The sequence below is a fragment of the Chelonoidis abingdonii genome, chromosome 7 (assembly GCF_003597395.2).
Source record: "Chelonoidis abingdonii isolate Lonesome George chromosome 7, CheloAbing_2.0, whole genome shotgun sequence".
Classification (NCBI taxonomy): Eukaryota; Metazoa; Chordata; order Testudines; family Testudinidae; genus Chelonoidis; species Chelonoidis abingdonii.
In genome coordinates, this window is record NC_133775.1 from 231,736 (window position 1) to 252,233 (window position 20,498).

Here is a 20,498-nt window from a genome sequence, read left to right on the forward strand (position 1 = left end):
GGGAACCAATCAGGGCCAGGCTCACCCATATATAAAGGCTGCCCAGAGCAGGAGCGGTCAGTCTGTCCCAGGCCTTTGACAGGGGAAGGTCGGTCTCCAAGGGGGAGACTAGCACCGCGGACAGAGCAGTGCTGGGCAGGCTCAGGGAGGCTAGAAGGCTCTAGCCCATAGCCGCCAGGTTGCAGGCCCTGAAGGGAAGGACCTAGCGGGTGCAAGGGGCTGTAGGGGAAGTGGCCCAGGGGAACAGACAGAGGAGGGGAAAGAAAGAGGACAGCGAGGCTGACGCCAGAAGGTCCCTGGGCTGGGACCCAGAGTAGAAGGCAGGTCTGGGTCCCCCCCTTCCTCCTTGCAGTACACCCAGCCATTAGCCGTAGAGAGCGGCCATTATAGACTACGCCCGATCCCTGACAAGAGGGATTAGACTTTGGGGTGTGTGGTTGCATATGGTGGCTGGAATGTCAGACCGTTGATCATTGACCCCCGGAAGGGGATCCAGATGGACTAAGGGACACTGCCGGAGGGCAGTGGCCTTGAAGAGGACACCGCCGAGCAGGGAGCAACGCGGGTCCAGCGACAGCAGTGGAGAGCAGAGGGCAGAACAACGGACGGGACACCACCAGGAGGGGGCGCTCCACTGGAATCGAGCTAATTCCCGAAGTCACCAGCAGGAGGCGCCGCGGGTGGTGAGTCCCAACCCGTTTACAGGCTCAGTAGACTGTAACCCTGGCCCTAGAAAGAGAAGGGCTACGTGGAGGGTCACAGTGAGCCACTGAGGCTAGCATAAACCACCTAGAAGTGCAGAACCCAGGGGAGCAAGGTCAGAGCTCTGCCACAACATGCACTTCACATGCTGTCAGAGCACAGTATCATTGAAGATTTTGAGGACATTCTGGAGGAAAAACAGATGAACCTCAACTTTGCTAGGCCTCTCACTTTGTTCACCATTTTCCATGTCTGAGAACAGCATCCATAGAGATTTTGGGCACTTCTCACTGCCCAGAGAAACAAAGTAGCACTTAACAGCCTGCCACGTATTTACAAGCCTGTTTACAGCTGGGAAAAGACTCAACCAGAGTGTTGGAATGTGGCTCAGTAAAGTGAAATATTCCATATCCACAACGTCAAACATATCCTTCAATGCTGCTACTCTCTTAACAGAACTGCTGAAATGATTGAATGTCTTAATCACCAGAGTCTCAATGTCAACTTGTAGGGTATTGCTAACATGTTTCACAGCATTGTGCACAACATGGGCAGGGCAGTTTGCAGGCAAGATATTTTTGTTTCGTTTTTTTTAATTCTGGTACACCAATTGTCACTTTCCATAATTCATGTTTGCATTATCAGCACAGTAGGAAGACACTTTATTTAGGTCTAGTTTATGTGTCGCAAGTTTTTCAAGTAATGTGTTGCTTATTGCCTCTGCAGTCTCTTTGCTTTGCTCATAGAAGTCTAACAGTTTATCTTGGACCCCATGTTCGAGTATCCAGTATCTCAGCGATAAGGGGAAAACCCATTTACACGGGCAACCCCCACAATTCCTGTCTCTGGTGTCTTGGGGAAGGCCATCAGGCAAATAGGTGCAAGATTTGTAAAAGTTCAAACCTCGAACACGTCAGGAGTGGGAGTTCCGTCTTACGCAACTCCTCATGGAGTCGGCTTTGCAGCCCTCTCAAGATGTGGGCCCGAGTGCCTTGGTGCGGAGCACCCCCCCTCAACGGTACCAGCTCTGGCGCCACGGAAGATTCCATGCTCTTCTTGGGACTGACATTCTCCCAGGCCACAAAAACGCCTGCCTCGGCACCGATCCCATTCCCTGGTTGCTGCCAAGAAGCAAACTCTGGCAGGACCATCCCATAGACTTGAGACAGAGGTCACGGGCCCAACAGTGCAAGACCCTGGATGAATATCTAACCTGTCCATTCCTCCACATGAGACGGCGCAAATGGAAGAGATCATCCTTCCTTCTACGCTGGATACCTTTGAGGTGGCGAGAGGACTAATTGAGATGATGGCCCCCATGCCTCCAGCCCCGACAGTATCCCCAACTTGGGTTTCGATTCCATCCAAGGGCAAGCCAGCAATGCTTCGCCCGTCAGTTCCAGGGCAGCATCTCAGCCCCACTCGGAGTTCTGGTGCCGTTCTGAGTCCCGGCACGACCACAGGTCTCGGTCTGACTCAGGGCACTGGTATGACTCATGGCGCTGGTCCCACAGTCTCAAACCTCGGAGCCGATCACACTTGGGGTCGTTTTCAACTGCTCATTCATGGTCCCACTCGAGGTCCAGATCTCGATCTGTGACTTCGCGGCATCGTTAGGCCTGACGCGCTGCAGATTCCCGATCTCTGGATCAGCGATCGCCATGGTCACGGCACCTGTCACAGCACCACTCCACATCGCAGCACCGCTCCTCACACCACCGCCGCTCAACATCGCAGCGCCATTCAACATCACAGCACCACTCCCCAGCTCGGCATCACTCACCACCGCGGCACTGCTCGCGGTCATGCTCGACCTCACAGCACTGTGACCCGGGCCTGCCAAGTGACTTGGTGCCCGCACTAGCCCACTCCCGCACCGACACCCCTTGGCTGTTTCAGTCTAGATCTCCTTTGGGCAGGTCAGAGAGAGCATCTGGGGTCTCAGACATATTCCGCACTCTGCTCCAAGAAGCCTCAGTCAAGTACCCCCAACAACTCACTGGCAACCCCAGTGGCAATTTTGGACACCCTGGGCATATGATCAGGCCCAGGGTGCTCCCCTAGTTGCCCGGCCACCGTCTCACTCCACTAACAGGCCTCCTGAGGCAACACTTAGCCGCCTTCCCCAGACATGGATCAAACTGTAGATCCAGCGCCTGCACCGGAGGCTACTCTGGCTCCCCAGGAGGAGCCAGCCACCTCTGATCAGGATGTTTCACCCACACCTGTCCTGTTGGTGGAGTCATCTTCATCTTCACCTGATGAGGCTGTGGCTGGCACATCCTCCTCTGGACCCCCCACCATGGACTTTAGGGTTCTCCAGGAGCTGTTGAGGTGCATGGCCCTCAGTATGAACCTCCAAATCGAGGAGGTTGTGGAGGATGAGGACCTGATGGTAGATATTCTAGGCCCAGAAGGGCCCCCCAGGGTGGCCCCTTCCACAAACAAAACTATACAAAATAATGCACAATCCCTCTGGCAAACCCAGGCCTCCATTCCCCCCATGGCTAAGGGAGTGGAGTGAAAATACTTCATTCCTACCAAGGGTCATGAATACCTGTTTACCCACCCTGCCCCATGTTCATTGGTAGTAGATGCAGTGAATGCCAGGGAAAGGCAGGGCCAGCAGGGGCCCGCTCACAATTCAAAAGAAGCAAAGCTGATGGACCTTTTTGGGGGAAAGGTTTATTCCACTGGGGGCCTCTTGCTGTGGATTGCTAACCAGCTGGTGATCCTCAGCAGGTACAGTTTTAATTCTTGGTCTGCAGTCCTAAAGTTCCAAGATCTTCTACCAGCAGAGGCTCATGCGGAACTGGGATCTATTGCTGAGGAGGGTAAACTCGTTGCTAAGACCTTCCTCCAGGGTTTTCTCGATGCGGCGGACGCGGCTGCGCATACCCTGGCTTCGGGAATCGCCATGCAGCAGAGTGCCTGGCTTCAGTCCTCCAGTCTTCCACCTGAGGTCCAGCATACTATGCAGGACCTCCCTTTTGATGGCCAGGGCTTGTTCACAGATCAAACTGACTCCCGTCTTCATACCTTAAAGGACACCAGAAGTGCCATTAAGTCCTTAGGTATGCATACCCCAGCTACCCAGAGGAAGCCCTTTAAACCGCAGACCATTCGGCAATGCCCTTTCCAATCAAGGCCACGACAGGACCCTTATCGTCGGAGGAACAGATACTCCCGACATAGGTTGTCTCATCCTCCTCCTGGTCAAGGTCAAGGACAGTCTAAGCCACCCCCAGGCCCTAAGCACCTGTTTTGAAGGTGCTTCAGAGGATGGACTACCAGTTCTCACCCAGGACAATCATCCCTTTCTGCACTGTCTATCACGTTTCTACCATGCCTGGTCCCATATTACCTTGGACCGTTGCGATGTACCACATCAACAGACAAGGCATGACTCACTCCTCAGCCCTATGCCTGGAAGCCCTGAGCCGATAGGAATTCTGTATAGCCCACGATATCTCCCTGTGAGCCTTCCACCTACCCGGTGTCCACAGTGTGCGAGCCAATCACCTCAGCAGGGTTTTCTCTCACCAGTACAAGTGGTCGCTCCACTCGGAGGTCATCCACCAGCTCTTCCAAGAGTGGGTATTTCCCCAGGTTGACCTCTTTGCAACCTACCAGAACCGGCGCTGTCCCCAGTTCTGCTCCAGGGGAGGAGTGGAGAAGGGGGCGATCTTGGATGCCTTCCTCCTTCAGTGGTCAGGCCAACTCTTCTGTGCCTTTCCCCCTTTCCCCTGATCGACAAGGTCCTGCAAAAAGTAAAAATGAACAGGACATGGGTTATCCTCATAGCCCCAGACTGGACCCGACAACATTCGTATGGGACCCTCTTGCACCTCTTAGCGGCCCCCCCACAGAGGCTACCACTTTGCCCGGACCTCCTTTCCCAGGAGGGGAGCCGCCTCCTCCACCCCAACCTAGCCGCGCTCCACTTGACAGCATAGGTGCTCAGTGGTTAGATGAGGGGGGGAGGTGTTCAGAGGACATTAAATGAGTCCTCCTGGAAAGTAGAAAGCCATTCACGTGTTGGCCATACCTGGCAAAGTGGTCCAGATTCTCTAGGTGGGTGGCGGAGCGGGGTACCTCCCCATCGTCTGCACTGCTCTAGATTATCCTTGATTACCTCCTGTCCCTTAGGACTCAAGGGCTAGTTCCTGCCTCTGTAAGGGTGCACTTGGCAGCCATATCAGCCTTCCACCCACCAGTGCAAGGCCACTTGTTTTTTTTCTCATGCTATGACCTCCCGCTTTCTAAGAGGCCTGGATCGTTCATTCCTGTATGCTAGGTCCCCTGTTCCGCAATGGGAGCTAAACCTAGTGCTATCCCATCTCACAGGACCTCACTTTGAACCCTTGGCCAAGTGTTCCTGGTCTTACCTGTCATGGAAGGTAGCATTCCTTGTAGTTATCACATCAGCCCGATATGTCTTGGAGCTCAGGGCCTTAACCTCAGAACCCCCACATACGGTCTTCCACAAGGATAAGGTCCAGTTTCACCCACACCCCCCATTCCTTCCAAAGGTGGTCTCCGCCTTCCATATGGAACAGGACATTTTCCTCCCTGTTCTCTGCCCTAAGCCCCACTCCTCCAACGAGGAACGTCGCCTTCATACACTCAGTGTGCATAGGGCACTGGTCTTCTACCTCGACCAGACCAGGATGTTCCAGAAATCCTCGCAATTGTTCGTTGCATTGACTGAGCATATGAGGGGGCAACTTATTTCCACCCAGCACCTTTCCTGCTGGATCACCTCATCCGTATGCACATATTACGATCTGGCAGGGATTTCCCCGCCACCGATCATCAGGGTGCATTCAATGAGAGCTCAAGCCTCGTCGGCTGCCTATGTAGCCCACGTCTCGGTCCCAGACATCTGTAGGGTTGCCACGTGGTCCTCTGTCCATACATTCCCTTCGCATTATGCGATCGTCTCCCAAGCAAAGGATGACGCTGGTTTTGGTAGGGCAGTACTGCGTCCCAAAAACCCTTAAACTCCTACCTGCCTCCATCAGATATAGCTTGGAGTCACCTACTGTTGCATACACATGAGCAATCACTCAAAGAAGAAAGGACAGTTACCTGTTCCATAACTGGCATTCTTCGAGATGTGTTGCTCAGGTGTATTCCACATCCCACTCACCTTCCCCTCTGTCGGAGTTGTCCAGCAAGAAGGAACCAAGGGTGGGGGGAGTGTGCAGCTCCCCTGATAGCATGCTATAGAGACGCCACTCTAGGCATTGCAGCAGTGCTCCCCAACTACAGGTACTGCTAAGGGGAAAAACTTCCGGCACCAGTGCATGTGGCGAGCACGCACACCTACTGTGGAATACACCTGAGCAACACATCTCGAAGAACACCAGTTACGGAACAGGTAACTGTCCTTTTCTGGTTGGTGAAATTACTTCCTCTTCCTCTCCCCGGAGAAAAAACTGAGGGTTGAAGGATAGTGTAGTTAGAAGTGCTGCGTAGGGATTGTGGTGCGGACTTGATGGTGGTAACGTTAATAAAACTCACAGAGATGTTGACATGCAAGAGGCATCCAAGATTGTTTGTGAGGAACCCCAGAGCGGCAGAGGAGTCTGTCCTCTGACAGTGCTATACAAGTGTGTTGGATGGACCCAGGCCTTAAGAAAACTTTGTCTATATTTTACAAAATTCATTCTGAGCTCACAGTGAAGACGTACTACTCGATATTTCTTATGCAGAGGAGCCCAGATGATCATCCCACCAGCATTGTGGGAAGCAGCCCTGGATGTGGCTTATAAAGGACATTTGGAGTTACGAAGATGAAGGAACTACTGCATAAATATGCTTGGTGGCCAGTGCTGTGCTCAGACATTGAGTGTCATATGAAGGCATGCTTAGCTTGCACAATGCATAGAACTACTGTTCCTCTGGCCCATTTGAAACCAGTAGTTATGGAGTATGGCAGGGAATTGTGGTGGATATTACTAACCCCTCTATTCGACTGCATGGCTACACACTGGTTACTGTTATAGGCTATTACTCATGATACCTCTTTGCCTTCGTAACTTCACAAGGCATGGCAAAGGAGCTAATTTCTTGCCTAACCACCTGAGTCACTCTGTTTGGCCTACCGGAGAGCCTTGTTTCAGACAATGGGACACCTTATGTATCAAGACAGTTTGAAGGCTTTGACGAGTATTGATAAATCTGCCGCATACCATCTTCAAGGAAATTGCATAACGGAGAGACTGCATGGCACTCTAAAGAAGTATGTAGCTCATTTACTGGAGGAATGTCAAGATACACCCTTCCCTATTGCATTAAATTGTGGTTTGTATGATATTTGGAGCAAAGCTCATGAAAGTATTGGAGAAACCTCATTTTATCGGCTCTTCATCTGACCTCTGAGGACCAAGTTGTCTAGGTTTTTGGAAAATATTCATCCCATCCCTTTGCCATCATTGAAGCCAGCTGATGTGACTAGGGAATGTGTGAGTTTCAACAAGTGTATCCATGCAAGCAGCATATGTTAGGGGAGGATATGGAAGTGTTTTCCATACCCATGCAGGGAGCATGGCAAGTGCATTTACCACGAGGAGAATGCATTGCTAATCAGCAAGATATACTGCCTTCTGAAAAGGGAACAAAGGGAGAAGAGGATGATTTTTATGCTTACAATGATGTCATGTGGCCAGCTGGGAAAGTTGCACCCCAGCACCGGTAACTACCCCTGAGCTAAATAAGAGGTCCCTGGATACCTGGTGCTTTTGGTTAGCCTAAGTTCACTGTAAGCTGTGCAGCCATGTGGTAGGGTGACCAGGTGTCCGGCTTTTGACGGAACACCCTGTCAAAAAGGGACCCTGGCGACTCCAGTCAGCACTGCCGACTGGGCCATTCAAGGTCCGTTGGCGGCATCACTGAGACATGCTAGTCCATACCTCTCCTAGCTGGCACTGCACTGCATTGTGGAAGCAGCCAGCTGGTCCGGGTCCTAGGTGGGGAGGACCCCCACCCCAAACACCAGCTCCGCACTCCCATTGGCTGGAAACTGGAGCTGCTCCCAGGAGCCTCCTGCTTGCTATGCATAGTGGGGACAAAAGGGGCACCAATGTCCCCTGCCCCTGTATCCCATCTCTGCAGAGTGGGAGGGGGAGGGGGGAAAGATGCGACAGGGCTCAGGAGTGGGACAGAGGGAGCTTGTTGGTGGCTGCTGCTGTATCTGCTTTGAGTGCCAATGTACTTAAAAGGGCAATGTACTTAAAGGGGCAACACGTGTCTCTCTCTCACACACAGACACTGTGTCTCACACATACATACACTTTGTCACACACACACACAGTGTGGCTCATACACACACACACACACACACACACACTCTGTCTTTCACAATAACCTCCCAACACATACTTGTGGTGGTTGGTGTTACTTCTTGATACTTCCTGCAATGCACATATACTCTGTAATTGTCTTCTTTCAAAGTGCTGTTTGAGTTTTTTGACTGGTCTATGCATTTCATAATTTTTATTTGTCTCTTACGCTTAAATTGAATTCTTTGAGTAGTGAGGGTCTAAAACGCCTAACCTCTCCTGGCTGAAGTAATTGTCCCTATGGTAAATTTTAAAAAGTATATATTATATCTATTTTTTTTATATTGGTGACATACATCCACACATTACCTCGATAATTTGGTGCACATAAAAAAATTAATGCCACACTTGGATGGGAAAAATTAGAGGGAACATTGCTAGGTACCACTGAATTTTTGGGGAGAAGGAAAAGAAAGTGTGTGTGTGTGTGTGTGTGTGTGTGATCTTTCTCGTTTTTGTTCCTGTTTTGTTGCCTGGTTCCTGCTTCCTGAACTTGGTGTTCCTGTCCCTGTTTCTTTTGCAGGGGGGGAAGCTATTCAGGGCTTACTGCTACATATCTCTTGTTCTGACTGTTATATTTTGTTCAGGCTGTTGCTGACATAACCAGTTTATGGTTATTACATTTTGACTGACAATCTACTTGCATGTCTTACTTCATTTTTTCATCGAGAGATTTCTGTTCTGGGGTGCATCAGAATGCATCAGTCATCTAAGAGAACTCTATCACCTCTGTTGCTGTTGTGGCTCTCTATCTGAGTGATATCCCCAATTATTTTCTTATCGAATCTGGGCTCAGATCTACATTAAGAGGAAGAGAGTGATCCAACTGTTTTTTTCCAGAGCCTCAATATTGAGGGGTGTTTTTTTTAATTAGACTCTCATAAATTCATGCATCCTTCTAACTATAATATTATACCAGACTGGGCAAGTTGGTAGGAGTGGCAAGGGCCTCCACTGATGCCTTGGTCATACTGTCCAACTCCAGGATTTCCATATCAAGCTCCTTCAAGAGGTGTGACCTGGGGTCTGCATCGATGCAATGATGTTTCTTTAGATCTGGGACACTCAGATCCGATACCAAGTGATAAGTCTCCTGTGCTGATCCAAGATATCTTATATGATGAAGCAGAGGAAGGTGATACACCTCTAGAAATCAAGATTTTGCATTAGGACCAGGAACTCTCTAGATGAAAATGTGGGAGTACTTCAGCTTCCTCACTTTCTGAGCAAGTTAGCAGAAGGGTTTCTACTTTAAAATTACCCTCTGTTTCACTGGTGGAAATGTCTCATTTTGTCTTTTAAATCCTTGGAAATACCTCTACAAAGTTTCTCTGCCCATTCTGGAGAGTCGCTGGCAGCCAGCAAAATCAGTATGGTATACTCTGACTTCCTGTCAACCAATTGTTAAAAAAAACAGTTAACCCCTCATACAGGATCTGATAATGTTTTTTGTTTTTATTTTTTCACCTACCTTCTCCCACTAATTCTGTGGTAAAAGCTGCAGTGATCAAGAACAGGCTATTTACATTCTTTCCCCAGTGACACAGAGGGGGAAAAGTAGATTATTTGGGGAGGAAAATTATTTTCTTCATCTTCTTTAAACATGAGGATAGCTAACTACCTAACTGTCAGGGTAATGTATGATATGTTAATTTCATTTAAAAAACTAAAACAATGTAAAATTAATATGGCACATGTTAAATTAATGGATTAAAATCTGACATCTGATAGCTCTCAAAATGTAACTGTAATGGGGAATAGTCTAGAGTGTGTATGTTTCCAGTGGGGTCCAGGGTCTGGTTCTTGGCCCTAAGCTATTAAACATTTTAATTAATGACCTGGAAAAAAACATAAAATTATCACTGATAAAGTTTGCAGATGACACAAAAATTGAGGGAGTGCTGAATAATGAAGAGGACAGTTCACTGATTCAGACTGACCTGGATCACTTGATGACTTAGGGCACACAAACACTGTGAGGTTTAATACAGCTAAATGTAAATGTATATATCTGGAAACAAAGAATGTAGGCCATATTTACAGAAGCGGAACTCTATCCTAGAAAGTAGTGACTCTGAAAAAGATTTGGAGATCATTGTGGATAATCAGATGAACATGAGCTCCCAGGGTGAGGCTGTGGCCAAAAGAGTTAATATGATCCTGGGATGCATAAACAGGGGAATCTTGAATAGAAGTAGAGAGGTTGTTTTACCTCTATATTTGGCACTGGTACAACTGCTGCTGGAATGCCAGTGCTGGTGCCTACAGTTCAAGAAGGATGTTGATAAATTGGAGACGATTCAGAGAAGAGCCACCAGAATGATTAAAGGATTAGAAAACCTGCCTTCTAGTGCTCAATCTATTTAACTTAACAAAGAGAAGGTTAAGGGCTGATTTGATTAGTCTAAAATAGCTCCATGAGGCAACAAATGGGCTCTTCAATCTAGCAGAGAAAGGTCTAACACAATCCAATGGCTGGAAGCTGAAGCTAGGCAAATTCAGACTGGAAAGAAGGCTTTCATTTTTGACAGTGACAGTAATTAACCATTACAATAATTTACCAAGAATTGTGATAGATTATCCATCACTGACAATTTTAAATTCAAGATTGGATGTTTGTCTAAAAGATATACTGTAGGAATTATTTTGGGGAAGTTCTATGGCCTGTGTATTAGGTCCTTTTGACTTTGTAATCTATGTTATTCCATCGCTCATGTCTCTTTCACAGTCCCAGTCCCCTTCTTTTGCTTCCTTGCAGATGGAGGGAGAACTGGAACGTTTCCACAAGCAGAACATGCAGCTGGAACTGAACATCACAGAGCTGCGACAGAAGCTAAAGGCCACTGATCGTGAGATGCACAAGGAGCAGCAGAAGGTATGGGGCACAATCTTGATGGCAGAGATCTCAAGTCATACAAAATGCAAGCTATTAGGAACATGGACAGTATAGATGTGTGGCTTTGAGGACAGAGTTTCCCTTCTTGGGTACTGTGCAGAAGTGAAGGGGAAGAGACGCTGTGGCAGGAGGGATCAGAGACAAGAGCTTTCCAAGTATGAAGGCTTGTGTGAGAGTTGGATATTATAGAGAGGTAGATAGTACCAAAGCTCCAACCATTTGGTCTAACAGAGCCTGTGTGCACTGTCCTTCTGGATATGCTGCAAGGTCTGTGTATTCAGTGACAATTCATAGAATAGTTGGGGAGAGGGCTAAGTGAATCTCTCTGCCACACCCAAGGCAGAGAGTTTGGGAATATGTGGCCTCAGCAACCTGTTCCCTCCCAAGAGTACCATCTGTGCTGGACCTCTGCAATGACACGCAGTAACTAGTCAGGAAAGGTAGAGGGGGGGCTGGTGCATGGATATCAGGGCATACTTATAGTTGAAGGAACCATGTCAGAGGTATATGAAAGGTCAGAGAGGAAGGAGCAAGAGATTTGAAAGTGGGCATGAAGGAATTTAATAGCCAAGGATAGGGCTGGGGAAGCAGGCAGGGTACAGAGTGAGCAAATAAGAAATGTTGTGCCAGGGAGAATGAGGAGAGGGTGTTGATATGAAGCCATCAAGTTGAGCACATAGCTACCATCTGCACCTGTTTTTCTGTCCTATCACCTGTTACATTTACTTGTTGCCTCTTGTTTCTAGTAAGATTGTAAGCTCTTTGGGCAGGAACTGTATTTTTGAAGTGTCCAAGATAACAGGATCCTTAATCTGAATGGGGCCTCCAAGCACTAGTGCAGTGCAATTTTTATAGGGTGAGAAGGGATGTTAGTTATTGGCAAGATTTGTTACTGTCTTAAGTCTGACAGCACTCAAAGGCCAAGAAGTTCTCTTTCCAACTGGGAGATGTCCAGATGGCACATTCTTAGAAACAAAAAGTATAAATAACACATGCGGATTCTCAACAATTCAACTTGAGCTTCCAGGAGGTCCTCATGCATGACAGTGTGCTCTGAGTGGGTGTTCATGTATAATTCTTGCAGGAGCGAGACATGGAAGCTCTTGTCAAGCGGTTTAAAACAGATCTTCATAACTGCGTGGGCTTCATCCAGGAGCCCAAAAAACTGAAGGAGGGGATCCGGGAACTCTACGACAAATACGTGCAGCAGGCAGACATGGTGAGTTGGGGCTCTTTCCTCTCATGGTAGATGAGCACATCTCTGGTGTCACACCTTCTGAGCCTGTGTATTGTCTCTCATCAGGTGGAAATTGTGGGGGTTGACACAGATCTGCAGCAGGAGTACACCCGGCAGAGAGAGCATCTTGAGAGGAATCTGGCAACACTGAAGAAGAAGGTTGTGAAGGAAAGTGAGATCCACCGAGCTGATAATGTGCGGATCATGCAGGTACCTGGCCCATTTTCTTTGCTCCTGGCAGGCACAGTTGGAGAGAGAAGCTGCACAGAAGAGAATTCTTCTTTCTCAGGCTTCCTTGGTGCAGTATGTTCTCAGGAGTCTGAGAAGATTTCTGTTTGATACCCTCCCAGAGTTCCACTTACACTGGAACTCTGGAAGTTTTCTAAGTTGCTGAAGGGAAAGTGTTTAAATGTGCCATGTTTTCTCAGAGTAATGGATGAGGTGAAGTGGGATCTGTAAGGGAAGAGATGGCTGGAACAGTTGCTATTTCCAGTCTCTGTGTGAAAGTTTACACTTTCACAGTGTAAATTGCAGGAGGAAGGGGTCTCCACTGTAAGTGAATATCAGGGTTTTCTTTGTATAATGAAATTCTTCTTCAGGTATCCTCTGCATATTCCCACTCATGGGATGCTCCCACTGGTGCAGCCTGGATGATGGAATCTTAACTTGAGTTAACTAACAGGGCCCACTAGAGCCTTCAAGCCCCTTCCTTGCTCCTCCCCTCAGTGATTATGACGATTGTGAGGCTGAGGGTATAAAAGGTGTTCCTCACCTCAATTCCTTCCAGCCATGACCAGCTGATGGATTAGGAACTACTCTGGGATTGTCCTGGATCTGTACTTCAAGTGCCTAATTAGATTAGTTTTACTGTAGTTAATTCAGGCACAGTTAGTTTAAAATTTAAGTAGTTCTGAATAGTTTTAGATAAGTTCCTTTACTACCAGGATGACAGAAATGAAGACTAAGGAGCGTGGCTTTAAGAAATAGGTTTCCTGTCCATCAGGTTCCTGGCAGGTGATCCTCATGCTAGATGTCTTCCATGTTTGGGAAGAGGTCATTCTCTGTCAAAATGCTCAGTATGCTCTGTGTTCATGACACAAGTGAAGGAGAGGCAAAAGAGCCTGCAGGCAAATAGAGGTGGCTAAAAGGAGAGTTTTGGAGGGAACAGCTGCAGACTCTATGTTGAGTGGTAATGGGACTTGGTGAGTGATGTATTTGGCCTGTCTGCTCATAGTTTGGTTGACTGCTTGTTTCTTGTTCTCTGTGTATGGGCTGTGGGCCCTGAGTAAGCAGGCTGCCTTGCCAAAGGCTGCCAGGCTTTAACTCTTCAAGAATTTCTTCTCTTCATGTCCTTGGCTTCTTGATTAATTTTGTTCTCAATATCTTGATTTTTGTGCTGAGTTCTCATATCATCTTTCTTTTTACCCAACCCTTTTGTTATTAGTTTAACCCCTTCCTAACTACTCTAGCCAGTCAGTCCCAAGGAGACTGATCCCCCCTTTTACTGAGGCCATCCAAATTATACAGCTCCCTGAACCCATTAGCTTTTTCCACATCCTCTGTCACTAAGTTGCCTCCCTCATTCAGTAAGGGGCCCACACTTTCCTTGACTTTCTTCTTGTTGCTAACATACCTGAAGAAACCCTTCTTGTTACTGTTAACATCTCTTGCTAGCTGCAACTCCATAAAATAATTAAATTTAACATCCCTATGGCGGGGAAAACACCACAGCAGCCCAACACTGTAGCAGAAAGGGGGGGCAACACAAAAATGAGAAACTTAGTTAAACAGAAATTAAAAGGTACAGCACCAAAAGTGAAATCCCTGGAAACTTTTTAAAGACGTCATAATAGAGGCTCAACTTAAATTTATGCCCTAAATTAAAAAACATAGAGAACCAAAAAAGTGCCACTGTGGCTAAACAATAAAGTAAAGGAAGCAATGAGAGGCAAAAAGGCATCCTTTAAAAAGTGAAAGTTAAATCCTAGTGTGGAAAATAGAAAGGAGCATAAACTCTGGCAAATAAAATGTAAAAATATAATTAGGAAGGCCAAAAAAGAATTTGAAGAACAGCTGGCCAAAGACTCAAAGTGATAGCAAAATTGTTTTTAACTACGTCAGAAGCAGGAAGCCTGCTAAACAACCAGTGGGGCCACTGGATGATCAAGATCCTAAAGGAGCACTCAAAGACTAAGGCCATTGCAGAAAAATTAAATGAATTCTTTGCATCGCTCTTCACGGCTGAGGATGTGAGAGAGATTCCGAAACCTGAGCCATTCTTTTTAGGTGACAAATCTGAGAAACTGTCCCAGATTGAGGTGTCATTGAAGTTTTGGAACAAATTGATAAACTTAACAGTAATAAGTCACCAGGACCAGATGGTATTCACCCAAGAGTTCTGAAGGAACTCAAATGTGAAATTGCAGAACTAACTGTAGTCTGTAACCTATCATTTAAATCAGCTTCTGTACCATATGGTTGGAGGATAGCTAATGTGACACCAATTTTTAAAAAGGGCTCCAAAGGTGATCCCAGCAATTACAGGCTTTTTGACTTTTTGAGCCATCTTTTTCATTAGAAGTGCAAAATGTGTTGGTTAATTCAAGAATATACGAATGTTTTGCTCATAAATAGAAAACAACTTTATTATGGATTAATATCAATAATGTAGATTCTTATATAGAACCTAATAACTATATCCTAGAATATTTATTATATCCCAAGAGGAAGGGTCACTCGCTGCCCTCTCTTAAGGTCCATCTGTCTGTAACTTCAGCATACTGTGTTCCTGTAGACAATAAATTGGTGTTTGTTCATGTTATAGTTAAGAAATTCTTAAAAGGTCCTAATAATCTGTATCCAGTGGTGAGAGACCCTGTACCTTCTTGGGATCTAATTTAGTTTTTATACAGTGGATGCAACACCCATTTGAACTCAGAGAGGATTGCCCATTTTTCCATTTACCTATTACAAAAGCTTCCTTTAATAGATAGTGCCTCAGCAAGATGAATAAGCAAGTCACATATGTTAATGGCAGCGCCACCTTTTACTGTTCTTCATAAAGACAAAGTAACATTGCACACTCACCCAAGGCTTTTGTTTACGATGGTATCTGATTTTTATATTAATTGATTAATTTATTGGTGTATTTTGCCAAACCTCATACCTATGTGAGCGAGGCTAAACTGCATATATTAGATGCCAGAAGGGTTTTAGCATGCTATTTGGACAGAACTAATCATTTCAGACAATCACCCAAGAAGTTTATCTCTTACAAGGAAAGAAACAAAGGCTGAGCTGTTATTGTTCAAACTCTATTTAAATGAGTGAGACTCTATATTAAAGAAGTGTATAAACTAATGACTATCCCACTTCCTGAAGCAGTTAGAGCACACTCTTCTACAGAAAAGGCATTCTCAATGGTTTTTACTAAACACATTCCTCTAGTGGAGATTTGTATATCAGCTACATGGAGTTCAGTTCAGATGTTTACTAAGCACTATCCGTTAGACTTAGAGTCTAGATCAAATGCTAAGTTTTGTTCACAATCACTGAAGGAAGAGGTGAGGGAGATAGAATCAAAGAGAAAGTTAAGGGCTGACTTGATTACAATCTATGAACAGCTACATGGGGAACAAATATTTACCCATGTGCTCTTCAGTCTAGCAGAGAAAGGTATAACATGATCCAATGGCTTGAAATTGAAGCTAGCCAAATTCAGACAGGAAATAAGGTGTAAATTTTAACAGTGAAGGTAATTAACCACTGAACCAACTTACCAAAGGTCATGGTGGATTCTCCATTACTGAAAATTTAGGTCAAGATTTGATGTTTTTCAAAAAGATCTGCTCTAGGGATTATTTTGGGGCAGTTCTCTGGCCTGTGCTGTACAGGAGGTCAGACTAGATTATCATAATGTTCCCTTCTGACCTTGGAATCTATGAATCTGTGACCTGTTCTCCATGCAGCCATATTGCTTGGATTTGTTTATGCCTCCACCTTTATTCTTTCTTGATTGTGTCCCAGATCATCCTTTACATGATTTTGCCCAGAATGCATGTCAGGCTAACCAGTCTGGTGTTACCTTTAGGCCATTTTCTTTTTTTAAAGATTGGCATGTGGTAACTTTTTAACCCCTCTCTGGAACTTCCCCAATGTTCCAAGTTTTGTTTAAAATCAACACTAATGGTTGATAGAGCTCCTTTGCCAATTCTTTAAATAATCTTGGGTGCAAGTTATCCAGTCCTGCTGATTTAAAAATGTTTAACTTTAATAGTTGTTTTTTAACATCTTCCCTAGTTAGAGATGGAACCAAAGGTATTCCATTATCAATGTAAGATATGAATACATCATCCTGCTTCTTTAGGAATACAGAATAGAAATGTTTATTGAATACTTCTTCTTTTTTGCATCATTCTTGACAAATTTACCGTCCTTGTCTAGCATCAGGCATGTACTGTTGCTATTGAATCCTTTGAATGTGTCACTAGAGTAGTGAATAAAGGAGAACCGGCTGACATTTATCTACATTTTCAAAAAGACTTTGACAGAATGCCTAATAAGAGGCTACTAAAGAAACTAAGCAGTCAGAAGGGTAAGAGGTAAAGTATTGTAATTGATCAAAAGCTGGCCAAGAGAGGGAAACAAAAGAATAGAAATAATCTATCCGTTTTCATCATGGCAAAAGGTTAACACTAGGTGTCTCAAGCTTCTATATGAGATCCTGTGTTAAATACATTTATTAATGAGTTTGAAAGATGGAGGTGATTAATGAGACAGCAAAATTTCCAGATTCTAGAAGGCTAATTTAGTTAGTCAAGATCAGAGAGAACTATGAGGAACATTAGAGAAACCTAAATAAGATAGGTGAGTGGGCAACACAATGGCAAATGAAATTCATGGTTCATAAATGCAAAATAATATACATTGCAGGGGAAAAAATTATTTTTTTCATACACAGGGCATGGTTCTAAATTAACTGTATCAACTTCAGAAAAGGCTCTGTACCACTGTAGTTGCTCAGTGGAGACCTCTGCTCAATGTTCAGCCGTGGTCAAAAAAAGCAAAACAAATGTTAGGATAAAAACAGCTATACTGGGTCAGATCAAAGGTCCATCTAGCCCAGTATCCTGTCTTCCAACAGTGGCCAGTGCCAGGTGCCCCAGAGGGAATGAACAGAACAGGGAATCATCAAGTGATCCATCCCCTGTCGCCCATTCCCAACTTCTGGCAAACAGAGGTTAGGGACACCAACCCTGCCCATCTTGGCTAATAGCCACTGATGGACTTATCCTCCATGAATTCATCTAGTTCTTTTTTGAACCCTATTATAGTCTTGGCCTTCACAACATCCTCTGGCAAAGAGTTCCACATGTTGATGCATAAGGAATGCAGTGGTGAATAGTACAGATAATAGCTTTATATAAACCAGTGATGCAGCCTAATCTGTATACTATGTGCAGGACTGTCACCCCATCTCAAAAAAATATTGCAGAATTAGATGTGATTCAGAGAAGGGTAATAAGAATGATGAAGGGCATAGAAAATTCATACCAGAAGAGATTGAAAAGATGGGGTTTGAATGATCTTAGGAGAAGAATAACAGGAGCCACAGCAGTATATGAAGTAATGTGCAATCTAGAGGAGGTAGATCAAGAACTACAGTTCTCCTTGTTTTGTAACACAACAGGAAGACATTTATTGAAACTACAAAAGATGGCCAATACAAAACTGATAAAAGGAAATACATTTTCATAGAATGTGTAATTAGACTGGTACTGACTGCCACAGGAAGTTGCTGAGGCCAAGAACTTAGCAAAATTCAAAAAGGAATCAGACATTTACATGAATAACAAGAATATTCAGAATTATTTTTATAACAAAGATTTCATGCTTCAGGACCTAAACCAATCTCTAACTATTGGAGATCCAGATGAGCCCTAACGTGTAGGGGCAAATTATCTCATACCTGCCTATTGCAAGGGTTTTTGTGCTTTTCCCTGAAGCATCTGGTGCCACCTACTGACTGAGAGAGACTTCTAAATTAGATGATTCTCAAGTCTGATCCAGTATAGCAATATCTATGTTTCACTTACAGCTCTGACACATATGATACCCAGTATTCTTTCCCCCATGGGTATGGTGCTACCTCCTGTTGACCCAGATGTAGGGTGACCAGATAGCAAGTGCAAAAAATTGGGACAGAGGGTTGGCGGGGTATAGGTGTCTATATAAGACAAAGCCCCAACTATTGGAACTGTCCCCATAAAATGAGGACATCTGGTCATCCTAATCAGATGGTACCTAGTGTCCTTTCTCACAGTGATATTGTGATACAAATATGTCAATTGAAAATCTGAGCATATTGTTGCTACAGGAAAATGTGAGCCTGATTAAGGAAATTAACGAATTGCGGAGGGAACTGAAGGTGACCCGCACCCACGTGCATGATCTCCAGTCAGCGCTAGGACTAAACAGAAAAAACAAGAAGCAAGGGATCCCAGACACAGGTGATTATTACAGTTCTCCCTATATCTCTCCATATTATCGGCTTTCATCTTAAAGCCTCATGTCTTCCTTTGCCAGGATGTGAGTTTCTCTCCTTTTGGCTGGTATTAGTCATTAAACTCTATGGTTGCCTGGAAAATGCCTAGGCAATGTACAGTGGTATTCAACTACACAATGCACAGTTCACTTATGAAGCACTTCAGAACCTTCTCCTTTAGCTCTGTCCCCCCTGTGCCAAGAGATGCATGTTCTAGCTCTTTCTTCAAGAGTAAATAGAGCCTGGCTAGCTGGAACCCTCGTCGTTATACACTCTGGCTACTGTTTTCTCTAGTTCCTTCCCATGAACTGCTGCCCAGACCCAGTGTGCTGAGGTTGAATGTAGAAGAGGAAACAGAAAGAATCATAGAAATGCAACGGCTGGAAATCAAACGCCTTCGAGACCAAATCCAAGGGCAGGAGCACATCCTTGCTCTTCGGCCTCTGTCAGGTGGGAGGCTTCCCATGCTGGAGATTGAAAGGAGCCATGGGACACAGCCACAATGATACAGTCTAAGGAAATTCTACATGATTGCTTCTACTGAGAGGATTAGAAATCCTGGAACCAGATCAGACTATTTTTGCCTGTTCTGTCCTGTAACCTTCCCTGTTAACCAAATACTCCCCCACAAAATACTCTCTGCCTTAATCTCCTCTCCTCTGAGAAAGAGACACTCCAAACACGCGCACACACACATCCTCTCTGTGCTGCACTCTCCCCTCTGAACAGAAGCTGAGCTGAGAGGAATGGAAATAATAAATGTGCGAATGCCGATAGCACCATCTGACTGGTGTGTGTGCAGATCTCTGGGGAAGCAAGGGTCACTGAAAAATCAGATGCCACAGTTCAGAGGGGTTAAATAAATACTGTAAATGTCTTGTGGTTTAGTATAATATATTGCTGGAAGGTTCTCCAGAGCTTCTTTAATCTGAAATGCTGAATGACTAATCAATGCACAGTGACATCCACACAGGACATAAGAGAGATGGGAATAAGAACAGTGAAATTTGTTCTAACCAACTTCCCAAATTACTGGCAAAATTTTGTCGTCCTGTAAAGATGATCTTTAGCTAGTGATCAGACAAAATCAGCCAACAGCCTGTATGGTCTGGTAGCTATAAATGTATCAGCTTACTCACTGCAGAGCAGTCATCATCCACAAAATATACCATGAGTCAGGAAAGAGCCCCAGTATCAGCGTACAAAATCTGCCTCTCAACCCAAGCCTCTTGTTTCACCTCTTCTGTTATGTTGATCTCCTGCTTATCTCCATGCCTTCCTCCTAACATCTGAAACTCCCTTTTATCACAGATATATAGGGCAACCACTCTTGCTTTTTTCAAACAGTTCTTGAAGAGTCACTTCTCAATGTAACCCCATTTTTAAAGTTCTGTCACAAACTTAACAATGAATAAAAACTACAAGATTTCTACATTTTCAGATCTCCTCAGTGCATGATGTCTGACTTGCATTGCCTACGGTAGCTGAAGAGCAGTGTGAATTGGAAGAGTGGCAGGTATTTTCATGAGCTTTCAGGGCAAGAGTTTGGGGGAGCTGCATCTGGGGCCTAGTCAGTGTCCTGAGAGTTAGTGCATAACAATTCAGGACAGGAAATGGAAATGAGAGGCAAGTGCCTCCTAAATCCTTTAATACTAAAAATAATATCGTTAAGGATGAATACGATGCCCAAACTGAATTACTTATTAGACTTGATATCTTTTAGAGGAACCATAATCTTTACCAGACCAGTACTTTAAAAATAGATAATTTACT

General features: G+C 45.2%; 1 protein-coding gene across 2 annotated transcripts in view; it reads left to right on the forward strand.

Annotated features, from left to right (window-relative positions):
* The window catches only part of CFAP57 (cilia and flagella associated protein 57), a 157,040-nt gene extending 136,908 nt beyond the window's left edge, over positions 1-20,132 (forward strand). For both annotated transcript variants that reach the window (XM_032777682.2, XM_032777685.2), the window contains 5 exons: positions 10,807-10,923; positions 12,029-12,163; positions 12,248-12,391; positions 18,558-18,690; positions 19,020-20,132. In XM_032777682.2, coding sequence (XP_032633573.1) covers positions 10,807-10,923; positions 12,029-12,163; positions 12,248-12,391; positions 18,558-18,690; positions 19,020-19,231 — 741 coding nt within the window. In that variant the 3' untranslated portion in view covers positions 19,232-20,132. The remainder of the gene's footprint in view (positions 1-10,806; positions 10,924-12,028; positions 12,164-12,247; positions 12,392-18,557; positions 18,691-19,019) is intronic.
* Positions 20,133-20,498: the final 366 nt, after the last annotated feature.